At 41.5% G+C, this 17,530-nt stretch overlaps 1 protein-coding gene across 2 annotated transcripts in view; it reads right to left on the minus strand.

Annotated features, from left to right (window-relative positions):
• Positions 1 to 17,530, minus strand: part of USP7 (ubiquitin specific peptidase 7) — a gene marked incomplete at both ends in the record, with an annotated part of 69,152 nt that overhangs the window by 36,537 nt on the left and 15,085 nt on the right. Inside the window, one exon of one of the 2 annotated variants that reach the window (XM_084270965.1) lies at positions 2,416 to 2,479. In XM_084270965.1, coding sequence (XP_084127091.1) covers positions 2,416 to 2,458 — 43 coding nt within the window. Of the gene's footprint in view, positions 1 to 2,415; positions 2,521 to 17,530 lie in introns of those variants that run through there. The other variant, XM_084270964.1, reaches the window with a different exon arrangement.

Consider the following 17,530-nt stretch of genomic DNA (forward strand, 5'->3'; position numbering starts at 1 on the left):
CAGAGCTGTTTCTATGATCCAGCTGGAAGCATCAACCTTTTATCTTACTCTTCACCTCGTTCACAGGAGCCATTAAACTCATTAAGATTTTCACTGAAGATGTATCTAAATTCTCTTCATGCATTCTTTATCAGCTCAGATTGATCCTGCTTGCTATGAATAACAGCAATGAAAAACAGAGCATGTTTATCAGAGGCCAATGTCTCCCTCCAGTTTTTCCTGTGGATCTCCATTACACACGTACATCATGCTTCAAACCAGGAGAGCAAGAGAACAAACAGCAAGAAAGCAACTCTGCTCATATGTAAATGATGCAACAGTAGGCAACTTATCTGGTTTACAAGACTTGGAAAAGAGGAATCATCTACTTAAATGATGCAAGTCCTCAGGAATGTTTTTGCAATTAGAAAATAGTGTTATTGCACAATGTTCTATCTGTGCCAATGCAGACCTGTAACAGTCTCACGATGGAGCCAGACACTCCTTATTCTAATGTGACAGTGAGCAACTATTACAGTATTGCTTAATAATCATGTTTTAACCCTGAAAGACATCCCAGAGCAGAGTGGGCCAAAACTGAGCATGCTGAAAAGTCTACAAAGACATGAATGTCACCATCAACACAGAAGCTTTCATAAGCTTCCTCCTTTCACTGAGTACCTTCAGATACTAATTCTCCTTACCACAACAGCTTCATATATCCAGCTCTCAGAGAGGAGTCGAGGATTTGGTAAATGACAGAAACTATTTCACAGTAGCCTTTTAAATTAAATTAAATTAAAAATTGCCAATGTTGTTCTCAATGAAGAGGTGCACATCTGGTCATTTGCCATCCTTGATGTGCCTGGGTTTCACCTGCTGTTTCTGCAGCCCAGCTCCCTTTTGCTTGATTCATGTGAGTATATACAGACCAGCTTCTGGACAAATTGCAGTACTAACTGACCAGTGTGTTACCTACTGGCTGTACTGATACCAAAAACACTATCAGGCTTTCTATCTACAAATACTATTACTGAGACAGTTCAACAGAGCTGTCCCTGCCAGTCAGTGGCAACCCACACGATCTTTTCTTGCCACCCTCCAAATGAAGACATTTAAGACCTTTTATAACAGGTAGTTTCATTTGGATAAAACCAGAATTTCCTGGTTTAGTCTCAACTAGTTTCTCTGGAAAAGAAACCAAAGTCCCCTGAATGAGATCAGGTGAAATTCACAGGCTAAGCAGACCTCATTTTCAACTTGTTATGACAATCTGATCATAGAAAACTTAACTTTTGCAACCCAAGCATAAGATGCTTCTCTCCTGAATCTAACCCATACTTTCTTCATGGAAGATAATTCATTGTCATCTGTACTCTATTACATGTTCCTTGAATACATGAAAGTAAGCACTTTTTTTTTAACCTTTAACCTCCATCTCTGACATTTCTCAAAAATCACTGAACATTTTACACAAATCTAAATAAATGTTTAAAGCCCAGTCCTGAGCGTACTCTCAGAAGACAGCATGAAATAAGGAAACAGGGAAATAAATTCCACTCCTATTTTGTCCCACTTCTCCCAATTCAATCTTACTTAGCTCATAAAATAATACTGAGTTGGAAGGGACCCACAATGATTATAAACTCCAACACCTAGTTCTTAAAATTAAGAGCAATCCCCCACCTCAATATCCTCTAAGGAAAGAAATATTGTTGTGTATATTGTTGTTCCCCATTAAACATTGTAACAGATTTGAGTGACTTACAGACTCACTAGCTTTATTTAAAGATAACCAGACACAGATACTTAAAATTATTTGATCTTCTGAAACATGAAAAAGAAATATACACCCTTATTTTCATTTAATAGACCAACAAAAAGCTTGCAAAAACACATCCCCTTTTATTAACAGGACACCAACACATACCTCTTCCTTTACATGTGCAAGTACAAGGGGATCAGAGTTGAGGGGGGAAACATTTCTCAACAAATAGTTACCACTGACTTGCCATATGAAGACAAGAATTGATGGCAGCTGCCACCTGACAGAGCACAGGACACATGATGATTGTGCAAGTCCTGAAGGAATTGCATAACTGACAAAATTACTACTCAGCAAAGCACCAACTGCAGGAGTTTTAAAGGGATGTCTCACAAAACACCACAGTGGCCACTACCACTTTCAGCAATTTTTAAATAATTACCTAGAAAGAGTAAGAGGGAAAAAAAACCCAAAACCCAAGCCCTCAGATGGTTAATCCTATTGCACAGCTATGTTCAAAGGACTCCTGTACAGAAAGCCAGCAATCATAACAACAGAGGGTTTCAGGTTTTTTAGGAGCTACAATTCAGAGGACGCAGCTAAGACAGAGGCAATTTAGTTCTCAAAAACCATAAAAATAAACCACATGTTTTTATCAAATATTTACTTACCATCTTCCATGTCTTCTTCAGTGTTGTTATGTCCATCAGCCATTGCTACATTCCCATTAATGACAGGATTTTGAGTAATTCTTGGAGGATCATCTGTATCTCCAGCTAACAGGAAAAAATAAAAATCAATCAGCTATAATAACATTTGTCTCAGGTAGTGCTTAGAAGACACAAAAATGGCTCACTTTTCTGCAAAACACTATCTACTTAAATTATAGTACAATTGTACTAATATATCTCTAACTCAAATTCCTTCAAATAGATGAATCCTTAGACATGACACAGTCTGCACCAATGCAGAGTACAAGTATGAAGAACTTTGATTCCTAAGTTTCCAAATGGTCTTCCAGTCAGCATCTCAGAATCAAGTCTCATTAAATAAAACAGAACTTTTAAGTTAACTTTTTCGGGCATTCTACATTTTTATACAGATACAAGTTTCTAATAGCAGACTTTCCAAAATAACAATTCATTTTAAGACTTCTTCAGCGTTACTCTTTTTGTAAAAAGCCCTAGACAATTTGTCAATTGTAACTGTGATTTAAATCTTACTGGGGACAAATTGGAAAGGCAACCCTTTATTATCTCAGGAACCATTTAGAGGTAACATTTTTCCAGTTTCTAGCCATTGCTGTTTGTCACAGTTTTACATGGCTGGGTGCTGGTAGAGAAGGGGAGGCTGCAGGGGTGGCTGCTGCAAGAAGCAGCCAGAAGCTCTCTGCAGGCCCCAGAGAGCAAACAGTGGCTGATTCAGGGCCAGAGTCGCTGCTGACCAAGGCTGAGCCCATCACTGATGGTCACAGCACCTCGGGGAATCACATTTAGGAGATAAAAAACTGCAGGCAGGAGCATTTTGCCACGTAAATGGTTGGAGATAAATGATCTTTAAGGTCAGCCCAAACCACTCTATGATTCTATGATCACCATGAACTAACACCCCACTATTTCAAAGACACATTGCTTTGAATAAGCATCTTCCTGATTCATTCAGCAGCTGAACACCACCTCCTCCTTAGGCATCAAAAGCCAGTGGATTATTCCAACACCATTACAGGGAAGTGGGCATATTCTTGTATAAACTGCTTTCCATCATCAAGCTGTAAAATCTGTAACACCTTACAATAATCTCATGGGCAAATCCTATGTAGAAAACACTCTTTAAAGTGTCTGATAAGCTTCTCTTTGATATCCCAGTCCTGCTGCTAACTCGTGTATTCTACTACACCACAAAACCCCCGAAGTTACTCATTTCTGTAACTAAGTTGTACATTCACAAGCTACACACAAGTTACCGAGTGCACGGGCTGCCAGGGCTGTGGGTAACACATGCCTGACAGGAAGGAAGCGGGTCCCTAGGGGAACCCCGGCTCACACAATGCGCTGCCCGCAGCGTCCCGCCCGTCAGCACCCTGGACAGAGCCGTCTGCGGGCGCGTCCCGACCCGCCCGGGTACGGCACGGCACGGCGGGCTGAGCCCAACTCCCCAGCCGCGGTCGTGCTCCCCACCGGCAGGCGTGGGGCTGCTTAGGGATAGCAACGCCTGGCTGTTCACAAGGACGGCCGAGAAGAGAGGAACCAGCCAGCCCAGGCATCTCCTATCCGAATGCAGACGGATTTCTCCTATACGGAAAAGGGACAAACAGCTGACAAGAAGTAGAATGAGCTTCCAGCTGTGGCAGCCACTGGATCCTTTCAAAAGCCAGGGAAATACAGCCATAGGTACAGTAAGCCACAGTGGGGACAGCCACTGGTTACTTCCCAGCCCTCCCTCTCCTCATGGCCATGCCGACCCAGGTGTGTGTAACCTGTTTCTGCAGCTTCATTTCAATCCAGAGTACATCAGAAACTGGTAACCTTCACAACTGGCATTCCTATTCTAATTATTTACTCTTCTAATAAGTCCACAGAACTAATAACCTCTGCTCTGGGCATGAACAGATCGTGTTAGAGACTCACTTCTGGGTTACAGCTCCATAAGATCAGGAATGAAAGGCTCAAACACGGCTTACAGCGATCTGAGACCCGAGAGAAACGCGCACCCTGAAACACACAGCACCCAACACCCTCAGTAAAGCATGCCTGTCTTCACCACTCCTGTGACAGCAAAATCAAGTACGAGTTAAGGTTTTAGTTTTACTAGGAGAGGGGTTGCAGGAGAGTGGCTCCCAAGTGATGGAGCTGCAGAAGCCCCCCACCAGCAGCCGTCAGCACTGGCAATGCTGCAGTCGGACAGAACAGCAAGTTAAAGTAACCTCAGAGAACCTAATTACAAAAAACCTGAGGGGTGAGCAAGTTTAACTGCTGCAACTCATGAACAGCAAAAGGGACAAAAAGAAGAGTAAGAACTTGAGATCACAACGTTTTTTGGTTGTTGTTGGGTTTGGGGTTTTTTTGGTTATGGGGTGTTTTTTTAATATCTCTTTTAACAGCAGCATGGTGAGAGTGCAAGAAGGGAGCCGTCCTCTGGGTCACTTCTGTCCAGAAGCTTACAGCATGCCTATGGCAATGCAACAATTGCTCACAGTAAATTAATACTGGTTTGGGTTTTTCTCCAAGTTATCACCAAGGTAACTTAGTGTCTAGAAACAAACTGAAGCAAACACCTGAGGAACAGGCTAAAAGCTCATCCAAAATATTCTTTTAAAGGAGCAGCTATATGTTGATACCACATTTTATGGGGAAAAACCTGTCCTTAGCTAAGGAAATAAAGAACTTGCTATGAGATACTGCTCTGTGCTCCTCAAAAATATGAATGGCTAGAAGAGAGGAGGGAGGAAATAGAGAAGAGATAATAGTAAAAGCCATCAACTTAAAAGATAAACAGAAGCCGTTTCTGAGAGATACTATTTAGCGATGAGAAACTGAATCCTGGTGTATGTCACTGTTGCTTCTTCTGACACATATTGACACCAATTTTGCATCACAGCTTTCAGAGATGGAACCCAGATAACTAGTAAATGTTTGGTCTTTAACTTCTAATAAAATCCAGCTATTAAATACTTTGCACAAACAAAGCACAGTCTTTGTTCAACAGATTTACTAGCAAGCTGCATGACATTTATATTCAACTACAGCATTGAAAACTGGTAATTTATGTTTTCCTCTGTTGTCCTTAAGAGCTCATAGGAAAGAATTGTCAGGTCACACCAAAATTTAATTAAGAAATATGTTTTCCTTCGCCTCAAGCAGAACAATGCTGAAGAGTTATGCAATTATACAATACAGGATTAATTAAAAAATACCTGTCCACAACTGGTCAGGAAAACCTTCCTACCAAACACACTAATACTTAACACACTGCCAGCTCTGATGGAGTTTAAACCACAGTATGACAATGCCACCCCAGTCATATCACCCCTCAGTTCATAGATTGGCATACCCAGCTTTAATCATATCCTTGGAATAAAGATGCAGTTTAATTATAAACCAAAAGAGAAACTACATAAATTAAGTAAGTTTTACAACAAAGCATGAAGTGTCCTTATGAGTAAGGAATGTTTTAAACTCGGAAAATACAGTACTGCAAAATATAAAATAAATATAGCTTTCAATATAAGAATTTTAGGCACTGTCAAGACTGTTTCATGAAAGACCTTTAAATTGTTTTCTACCTCCCCAAAATGCAACACACAGAATTTTGCAGATATTTCTCCATTACAAAGAGGAATGCAAAGCAACACAAAGAATAGTGAAGACCATTTCTTCTGAAATATCTAAGGTTATATACAGTTTTTCTATCTGCCTATGCTGCCGCATTACAAACAAACAATACAGCTTGAAGTGTTTCAAAGGGGCCCCTGCAATTTGGAGGTTCAGATACCTTCCAAGAAAAGGCATTTCAGATATTACTGAGTTTGAGGAAAACAAGAGCTTTCACTTATTCATTGAAAGATCATGAATGCTGAAATGAAATCAAGCCTAAAAAAATTGACATATGCAACTGGGAAGAAACTGGACCATGTCAATATCACTCAGGAAATTAGTGATAACTGCCCATCACCTTATACAGCCAGATTACTGGATCATACATAAATAATTCTGCATGTGCACACTTCTCATTGCTTATTAATCAAGTCTGTCACTGAAGAGTTGAGACATGAGCCTGAAAGCAGAATGGTTATTCCAATTGATGCGGGGTGGGGAGGGTGGGGGGGTGGGGATGAATGAAATGGGAGGGGAGAAGAGACCAGAAAAAAGACAAAATCTCTTAAACTACAATCTTGCCTTGGGATGTCAAACCTTACAGAAAGCACTGAAAAAAAAATCATTTCCTTGCTATGGACTATGACCTCAACATTATCCTACTCAAATACTCACACTGTTAAGCAATCAGAACAAAAATAGCCCCAATGATTAAAAAGGACTATATTAAAATAAAAAAAGCAGTTCAGATGGATTCAGATGGTTTAATAAGATTAACTCAATGCCACTGAAAAAAGATATTGCTCTATTCTACTGTTCACAACATTTTTTTCTGATGAGAAAGCAGAAAGACTTTGTCAGGGCCATGTGGCTTTTGGCACAACTAACTCCTGTTACAAAACTGTTACGTAGAATCTCATCTCTGTCCAAGATGTAGGAGATGTTGCTCAGCAGTACACATGTGCTTGCAGTTACAAGGGAAGAAAAGCTACACAATAACCCTACTACTGCAGCATTAAGTTACAGCAGAATGCTTCTGCTACTACTTTCACAATTATGACAGCAAGCTACTAATTTCATAGGTTTCAGGCATGCGTCATACCACGCCAAATATTAAAACTTTGAACAATTACCTATCATCTTTGTAAGTAGCTTTTGGATCTGGCAGCCATAGAGAGAAACTGAAGCAGCCTCCCCAGCAGGTTATGAAACAATTCTGCTTCCTTTTGAGGTTAAAGTGACCACAGTGCAGTAATAGCGATATTATAACTTACAATTTATCTCACACAACCGCCTCGTGATGGAAATCATTAGTACTGAACACTTGCTTATATGTTGCTAGAGGTGGTTTGCACAGCCATCTGTGTAGAACTTCCACAGCTATCCCAGGATGGGTGAGGAGTTGCACTAACAGCACGGCCAGCAGGACTGAGAGAAGCTGGACAGGCATCCACTGCCAGCAGTAGCTTGGAGGTGCCCTGACACTCCAAACTTCACAGCCAGGATTCTGACTGCAAGGGGGAGACAGCTAAAGACACAAGGTTTTCCTTCCCCCCCTGCTGCTGGACTAAACGGACATTGCAGCACCAAAGCCCTCAGGCAAGTTTTTTAATGGTATATTAATACATTTGTTTTTTAAAGTATAAACAGCACTGTGTGTACAGATAGGAATGTATATTGGGGGATGGAGTGAAGCTGAAGGAAGGAAGGTTTAAATTAGATATCAGGGGGAAGTTCTTTCCAGAGAGAGTGGTGAGGGGCTGGAACAGGCTGCCCAGAGAGGGGGTGGGTGCCCCATCCCTGGGGGTGTTCAGGGTCAGGTTGGATGGGGCCCTGGGCAACCTTGTGTAGCTCCAGGCCTGGAGGTTGGTGTCCCTGCCTGTGGCAGGGGGGTTGGAGCTCTGTGATCCTTGGGGTCTCTTCCAACCCAGACCAGTCTGGGATTCTGTGATAGGAAAAAATGGGGAGTGATGTGTGAATTCCAATGGATGAGTAAAGCTGCAGTAAACATTGAGAAAAGTGACTTATTGAACAGAAATAGGTTGCAGGAGCTAAGAATAAAGTCAGGCTATGTAAATCTTACTGAAAATTGAGCAGTGTCAGTATCACAGCAATCAAATCACATCAACATGAAAGGGTATCCACTGCATCCTTAACATGCAGCCCGGGCCCAGCTTTGCAGCTCAGTGTCAGAACTCACTGGATCACCTCACAGCAGAGGAACCCATGAAGACCCCACCAAGCTGCTGGCCCTCAGTGCTCACTGCATAACTCTTCTCCAGTGGTGCAACATACTATTACCTCTTTAAAAGCTCTTTAAATGTTGAGTTCTTCAGTGCACAATTCAGAACACCAGTCTCACATGGATAATACCACACACACTTAAAAAAAAAAATAATTGCCAGTGCTAGAAGTTACATTGAAAAAACACTCAGTGACTCCAAATCAAATATCACCCCTCTTTTACCACTAAACTGACATTTCCTATTGGAATTATTGGGCAGCATATCAAAATATATAATTGAAAGGTTCACAAGGCAAGCAGTAAATGCAGTGCTTTCTGAAGCAGTTACCGACCTGTGGTGGTACAAAGGGGACACTGGTGAGGTTGAATTAGAAAACCTTAAAGACAGAATATTACTTTCTGAAAGCCAATGGGAAGTTCTATGTGGAAAAGGCTTCTAGAGAAGTATCAGGAGGCAAGATTACAAACTAAGGGAGAAAGCTGTCAGGAGCATAGGAAGCAAGATGACTCGAGGCTAGGGAGACAAGGTTGAAAGGTCTTCAATGCTTTCAAAATTTGCCTTACAAAATTTCAGAAGAAGTAGAAAGGACATTTATTTACCAAAGAGAAAGCAGCCAACATTAGATCTTCAAAAAATAGAAACAATATTACAAGAAAGTCTCTTGCCCTCTAATTGTCATCTGAAACAAATTATTATTGTATTATGGACTGGGTACTGGCAAAACTCCCCCCAGAAGCAGATGATGCTACACAGGACAGTAAATGAAGAAAACATTACTGGGACAGGACAACTTCCTAGAAGCAGACTCATCATCCCTGCCTTGCTTACAAAATATTTAGCAATGATTAGGCAGACAGTAATGCTGCAGCCACCACTTACTACACCGATCAACCATTATATTGCTGTTGCCTTGTACTCCCATTATTATGTCTGCCTGTCAAAAATTATTATTTTGACAAAACATAGGATGGCAAGACTGGTTTGGAATTGTGCCAGTATGCCTAATAAATATTAAAAAGAGTTATATTAATAGTTTACATGACAATTCCATCCTTAAGTCAAACAAATTATTACTCTAAAAAGCTTCTGAACATTAAACAACATGCATGAAAGACAAGGATCTCTGGAGTAAATAGTATCTGAACCTTCATCCTACTGAGAAAGTGATATGAAATTAAAAGGAAGGACAACGTAACTTTGCAGATAGAAAAGTAGCTGAGAACAAGCAGCCTACAGAAAACCTGCACTATAAACCAGGTACTTTGCTGCAGCAACACATGTATCTGGCTCATCTTTAAAGACAGAAGCAGTCTGATGGCACTTTACAAAACAAACTTAAGTCTTAAAAATGTGTTTAATTTCTTATAGATATGTATAAAGCACATGGGGTATTATTATTCAGTAGGCCAAAAGCTGCCATTTAAGAAGTCACCCCAAAAAATTTACTACAACAGACACTGACTAAATGACTGCCTGCTTTTGGCACTTTAACTCATTGTTTAATGAATAATTCAGTGTTAAATGAAAGACTGCATGAACCAGAGTTCAGTTGAGACACTACAACACACCTACAATTATCCAACAAATGTACAACTTTATACTCTGCTGAAGCAGTTCCTATAGACAACCTTCTCATTTAAAAACATTTTTCATACAGTTTTTAAGTTCTCTGAGTTTAATAACCTGGGGTGGAACAGCAGCACCAGCAGGAGTTTTTCTTCATCACAGTGATGCTGTTTATCAGAAAGCTACCAGCCTGCCTGTCTCACTAACCCGGCTTTCACCCACTCTACAGCACCACAAACCCCTGTCAGTCTCCAGGGCAAGCAAAGGTCTGCTGAAAAATCTTTTGCAGTTCCTTTTCTTAGGCTGATTTGCTCTGTTGGCTTAGATTACACTTCTAGAGAACTGTGAGAACAGGAAGGAAGGAAGGAAGGAAGGAAGAGCACTTCTGGCTTCCATGTAATACTCCAAACCTAGTAACTGAACAGTCGACCAGACAAGTTATTTTCTTCCACAATAAGGAAAGGCTGAAACATCACAAGTGTCACAGTCTATTATGGCAACAGCTACTGGACTTGCCTACCTTCTCTGTGCTGTATCTAGAGCAGCAAGGCCACAGAAGCAACTACCCTGACTTGTCACGTCTTGCCTCTGCACATTCCAGAGATGGCAGCATGATTATGTCTTTGCTGAAGACGAGGTAGCACTCGGTCCCAACCTACTGAGCACGCCCTATAAACACCGGGTGTTTTCCAGCATCACGCCCCTTTGACGTGTTACTGCTGTACTGAGTGATGGGCTTCTCCTGCAACAACACTAAGCTCTTTGACAATCATCACTAGAAAGGCTGGAAAACTACTCAAAGAGAAATTAACTTCTCACATGAAGAAAAGGAAACACTCTTAAATGGAGACTGAGCAGTCCAAGCATCATAGAGCATTTCTGTTTACACATGACATTATCCTCAGCATGCAGAAGTGCTGGGATCACATTCTTAGTGTTTTAAGAGACAATTAAACAGCAGTTAAAATGAATTTATTTGGATAATAATATGAGCATGTAATGGGATCAGTGATTACAACACTCCCACTAACACCTCCCTCTTGTCAGAGGAAAACATACACACTCACCACCCGGAACAGCGTAACTTTCAGCAGGCATGTCAGGTGCACACGTTTCCAGAACTCACTTCTGTGTCATTCTGGATGACACCAGTCCACAGTTTCAGAAAGGGGGTATCTGTCAAGGGGTACATCTATCAAGGGGTATATCTACTATGACTGAATGCTCACTATATACTTCAGCAGCAAAAAGGTTTTACAGGTTTAACAGTAATAATGAAATGCTGCCTTACTGTTTCTGAAGAATGGGTTAGTGTGATTACACATAAGACCTGCCCAAATCACCTCTGAAGGTAGACTGCTTCTGTGGAGTTACTTTGTTACGAAGTTAAAATATTTCTCTCCATTAGTTCAGATTCTGAAAGTCTGTTTGAGAACAGATTCATATGTACAGCAAATGCTAATGGCACTGCTCCCTCCTGACCTCAGGCTGGATGCATGCTAAGCTTTGCTTACACCAGCAGTACCATGGAAAGGCAGCATGAACACATTCCATTTTTTTTTTTTTTCTAGTGACAACCTGAATTTTTAAAGAGTTGAAAGACTGTTTTCTGTCCATGTTACAGTTTAAACCCACAAATAAATTTCCTAGCGAAGAACAGCAGTGGATATGATGACAGATTTTGCACTTCAATTAATTTTACAGACACAAGGAGGGAGAAAAAAGTTTTTTAGCCTCATAGCCTAATTTACCTTTAAACAGGCCAGATCACACTGAGCTAGAGAACCCATGCAATGTGCACATCAGAGACCTCGTACCTAGGATCTAACACCTTCAGTATTTCTTCCTGTTATTCTCAGTAATGCTTTTAAAGGTCTTCCTTTATCACTGGATTTGCTAGTATTGATCATGTTTTACATCTTCTTTCTTACGCTTTCTGCTGTGCAGAGAAGCTGACAGAAATATGAAATATATTCACAGAAATCTGACTTAGTGGTTACAGGTAGCTAGTGGAGACTAAGCTTTTGTGAGAAGAAGGAAAGGCAAACAAATCAGATTCAGGATTTCAGTTTAAGAACTGTTATACAACTATGAAAGAGAAAGCAATCAGGGATTTCATGATCATGACAAAAACAATCAAAGGGCTGGAGCACCTCTGTTACCAAGACAGACTGAGAGAGCTGGGCTTGTTCAGCTTGGAGAAGGCGGCTCCAGGGGGACCTTACAGCAGCCTTCCAAGTACCTGAAAGATGCCTCTAAGAAAGTTGGGAAAGAACTGTTCATAAGGACACGGAGCAATAAGACAAGGGGTGATGGTTTTAAACTAGAAAAGGGGAGATTTAGGTTGGGTATTAGTAAAAAAATCTTCACTCAGAGTGGTAGATCACTGGAACAAGTTGCCTAGAGATGTAGTGGAGGCCCCATCCCTGGAGATGTTCAAGGTCAGGCTTGATGGGGCTCTGAGGAACCTGATCTAGTGAAGATGTCCCTGCTCACTGCAGGGGGGTGGGACTAGATGACCTCTAAAGGTTACTTCCAACCTTATATATTCTACGATTTCTTTCTTGTCTGACAACATAAACTTAAATCCAGGCTTCTTTGCTGAATAATAAGGGAGTCTAAATCAAACATGCTCACAAGAAATCACTCCTTTTAGGCTAACGATGCAACTACTAAACCTGTTGTAAAGGTGGTTTATTATAGCAAAGGAACATGAAATCACAAGCCAAATCATCTACAGACTTGATCTGATAGTCCTGGTGTGAAGCTAGAAAAATGCAAAGACGCCCTAAGGCGCACAGGCAGTGGTGACCTGCACCATGCTATGATGCACACACTGCTCAGCTGGGATGCACAACTGGAAGGCCTTGGGACTCCACAAGCACAGTATCTGACTGCATATCTCTTGAAGCACTGCTTCTATAAACAAGTACTACTATGAGCTCTAATTAGCACAGTGTGCTGAATGCTATCTGAATTGCAATATAAACAGTATCTTTCTGCTTCCATAAGGGAGAACTGTAAATACAGCCTGTTGTGTGTGCTGCATTGATTTCATTTTACACAGGAACAGGTTAAGAATGAGAACAGAGAAAACAGACTAGGTATGTTCACTTCAGAGACAGTAACTAAAGGGGGAATAGGGAATATGCTTGACAAATACCCCAAATACCATGGAGGAGAAAAGCAAACAAAACAAAACCACCAGAGAACAGCCCTATTCTGCTACTTAAAATACTGGGGGCTTTACGTGAAATTACTAGAAGGGAAGTTTAAAGGAAACAAATAAAATCCCTTTCATGCTTCACAGGAAAATTCTGAAAGGTACAAAAAACACATTGTCAGAAGATTCTGTGGAGGCCAAGACACCTTCCAGCCATCTCTGGCTCAAAGGCTGCAGCACTAGCACAAAACAGGAGGTCCCCAAAGCACAGTAGGCAGGCTTGACACAGGCCAACAAAGGAAGCCATGGCAGGCTGAAGGGAACAGGAATGAGGTGGGACACGGCTGCAGGGCACCCTCCCAGGCTCCCACACACAGCTCTGGGAGTTCCTGATCTTCTCACACCAACAGACATTACAGTATTTACAACATCCCAGAAAGGAGTGCCACAGTTTACCTGCATTATACAAAAAAACTTTTTTGTTTGCAACCTGCCCTCTGCTGTTACATTCAACGTTCCCCAGGTCTTAACACTGTTCCCATTTCACCTCCTCCTGCCACCTGCACTTTCCAGACCTGCAGCACAGGGTTCCTCAGTTATCCACAATATGAGAGCCAGGAGGATACTTCCTAGCCTACTTGGTGATTACTGCTACAGCAGCTATTTGATACATTTCATGACCTCTGTGTTCCTCCTTGTAACTTCTTTACTTCCATACCCTTTTAAGACAGAGGAGGAAGGCAAGGTTGCTAACTGGGCTGGCACTGTGTTCAGGATGCAGAAGCACAGTAAACTCACACAAAGCATATATTATTCCTCATTCACTTCTGAAGACAAAGCAATGAATGGTAGAAGATTCCATAAGGAGCAGTGAAAAGTTCATGTAGGCTGCCTGGCCAGGTGCAGACACCCTCGGGGCGAGCACAGCACTAAGGGAACCCTCCACACCTCCTCTGCCCTACCCTTTAACATAAGCATCTGCTACTGATGAACCTCAAGACAACAGGTTAAACAATTTTTGCTAATTCCAAGGCAGCTAACTTATGCAAACATGCAGGGCTTCCATACAGAGCTTTAAACCATTCATACTGGAAAGACCTGTTACAAGCCTGAGGTTTAGAAATATAAAATAACATTCAAGATCCCTGACTCAGAGCAGTTTTGTACTGCCTGTAAATTTACCATAGAAAAAGGGGGGAAAAAACTGATCACAGAAGCATTTAGCACTTTGCATTCAAAATAAGTGTGCACCCAGGTCACGCTTCTCTTCCACCTCAAGAGAAACGATCCCAGCTGCAGCATGGGACAGGAGCAGCCCGGGCTCCCTGCCCAGCTCTGCACCCACTGGTAGTGGCTTCACCTCCCGGCAGTGTCGGTGCTTCTGACAGTTTCCTCCTCCTTTGAGCGAGCCGCATGAGGAACAGCATCACAGGCAGGTTTGTGGCCAGAGCAGTAAAGCACAGAGCTGAACCAATTAGCGTGGGTCTGCCCAGCACTGATAAATCCTAACCTCAAAGTCAGGGTCACTTTTACAAGTCTAGATTAACCGTGGGGAAAATGACAACAATTAAACCATTCAAAGTGTGGTGGTTGGGTTTGATCTGGGTTGGGTTTTTTGGTGATCTGTTTGGTTGGGGTTTTTTTTGAGTGCTTTATGTGAACTGGTCCACGTGCATGTCCTGGTAACAGAGGAGCACTTATTGTTTCACAGAATCACAGACTCTTAGGCATTGGAAGGGACCTGGAGAGCCCATGGGGTCCAACCCCCTGCCAAAGCAGCTCCCCAGCTCATATTGCACAGGGCGGCGTCCAGACGGGGCTGGAATCTCTCCAGAGATGGAGACTCCACACCCCCTGGGCAGCCTGTCCCAGGGCTCCCTCACCCTCACTGGGGAAAAGTTCTGCCCCATGTTGCTGTGGAACTTCCTCTGCTCCAACTTGCAGCCATTGCCCCTTGTCCTGTCCCCACAGACACTGAAAAGGGGCTGCCCATTTCCCCTGCATCCCATCCTTCAGATATTGATAAACATTAATAAGGTCCCCCCTTAGTCTTCTTTTCTCCAGGCTGAACAGCCCCAGCTCACTCAGCCTTTCCTCACAGCAACACAAGGAGCACTGCTGGAAAGACCATTATTTTCTACTGAAATGCAGGTTTTGCTCTTTTAAAGTTTATTAGCACACACATTTCAAGCATAATGGTGAATTATGATTTTGAGAGATTCCTGCTACCAAAAAAAAAAATCTACACTTTGAGTTAATTTTATTATTTGTTTTCACTGTTAATTATCAAGATAATTATGCTCTCATCTAAAACTAACAAAAATTGCAGAATGAGCAAAACAGAAACAAATGGGATGCTTTACAGTGAGCCGGGTGAGAAAAGGCTTTTTTTTTCTCTAACCAATTTCAGAGGTTTTCTGTTCTCCTCCAGTTTCCCAAATTCCTAAAAGACACAGTTCCAGAAGCTGTTGAGGTTATTACTTAATAAGCTGAGTTTTCCAACCTCATCTGTTAGCACTGTTCCATGTTCTACAGAACAGGACTGAGCCAAGGAGGACAAGCACAGAGTGACTGTAGTTGGGATGACTGCCCAGGCTGGGACAGTGGACTTTGCCACAGCCCTGGCTTTGAGCAGACAGAAGGCTCAGGGCTGGTGCCCCAGGGAGAAGGGAGTGTGGTGTACTTCAGTCCATCCCTTTCCTGTTTGGCAAAATGTTTTCCATTCCCTACATCAGAAGTGTCCCTGTTTTGATCAGTCTCCACAAAGATTCTGAGGACTGGACACTCCCAAGAAACCACAACCATTACATTTCTGGCCAGCCTTCACTGACTGATCCATCTGCCAGGTGGCTACTCTACCTTCTCCTACTTTGTAGCACCAACACCAGCAAACATTTAAATAGTTTTCAAAGCCTCAGCAGAGGACTGAACCCAGTCCTGCCTAGTCTTTACAACAGAACCATTAGGTCCCAAAACAGTTTAGGTTTTCATCAGCATTCACTTTTAATTAACATTTCACCATTATTTTCCATTTCCCCTCTGACAGCAACCTTTCTATCCCCAAGTGTTAATGCAGAGAAACAACTATTTAGGCTTGGAGAAAGAACTGATTACTGTTGTAAAATGTTCCAGAGATCAGCTTCTCTACTGCTTTGAAGATGTATGCTACTGTTCTCAAAAGATCCAAATGTTAGCAGATGCCAAAATTAGCACTAAACTGTGTTAATTATTTAATACTGTCTACATGTAGAACAACCTTCCCCAAACAAATCACCCAGCTGAAAAACAGTTTTCTATAGAAAAACACAGGGAATCTCAGATGTTGGCTTCCATTATTTACCAAGGAATTCTTAAAAGAATGCAGAACAAGAATTTTATAATCCTCAGTTAAACTGCCAATTTTATCACTTGTCAGCAATATTAAGAATCTCTTTTTTTATTTTTTAATGAAAACAAAATAAATCTTCTAGGTGACATAAAAAAAATCCTGCTTAACTCTTTAGTGTTAAATAGCTACCAGCGGTTCTGGTACAGAAAGGCTGCCATGGGACCACAAGGACAAGTCACACGTTAGTAAAGCAAATGCCATGAGAAATGATGAAGATACATACAAAACCAGACACAACCTTTTTGAGGATGCCTTTGTTCTTCAAATCCTAATACAAACACGATGAATTCAGTTAGACACAAACTCCTGCACACTCCTCTGTACCCACCTAAGCTGAGAACAGCTAAATTCAGATCTCCAAAATCAAGCTACTTGGAACATAAAGAATTTTACAAGTATCTACTGACAGTGGAACACCTGTAAAGTACCAATCATTTCTAAAGCTACTCTTTATCACAGACAGAGCTTCTTCAACTATGTACTTCATGCAGCAACATTTGCAGCTGCAAACTTCAAAGCGACATGGTTTATGCAAATCATGAAAATAACTATTTTAGAAACAGAAATTTGAGAGACACATTCAAGAAATGAGAGCTTGCACCTCTGCAACTGCTACTTTATCTTGCAGCAGAGCTGTGTGGATGAAGAGCAGAGGGATGATGCTTCAGATTGAGTTTATTTTATATGCTGAGGCTCTTACATGTCTCAGCATTCCCATTAATACCCTCATGTGTCACCACCCCAAATAACCACACAAATTAGTTTTTCTCTGAGAAGGGAGACAAAAGTTGGTCAAAATTCTTCTGCTTTTTCTTTGGAAAACCAGTTAGCTCACATGTGGCAGCAGTTAGAACCAGCAAATTTTTGAAGAAAAAAAAATTCTGAAGAGGAAGTTGTACTTCACTGCTTCCATGTCTGTTGTATATTTATTTCCTTATTTACTACATCTTATATTAAATGTTTTGTTTCATGAACCAAACCCTCAGACAGTATTTCAATAGCTCTCTAGTCAATTATTCACAGAGCATAAAGGCAGCAAAACAGACTTGAAAATGTGCAGCTGACTGCTGCATGTCACACAGTGAATTACATCTTTCTTATGGCTCTAAA

This window comes from Gallinula chloropus, assembly GCF_964237585.1.
Source record: "Gallinula chloropus genome assembly, chromosome: 15".
NCBI classification, from domain to species: domain Eukaryota; kingdom Metazoa; phylum Chordata; class Aves; order Gruiformes; family Rallidae; genus Gallinula; species Gallinula chloropus.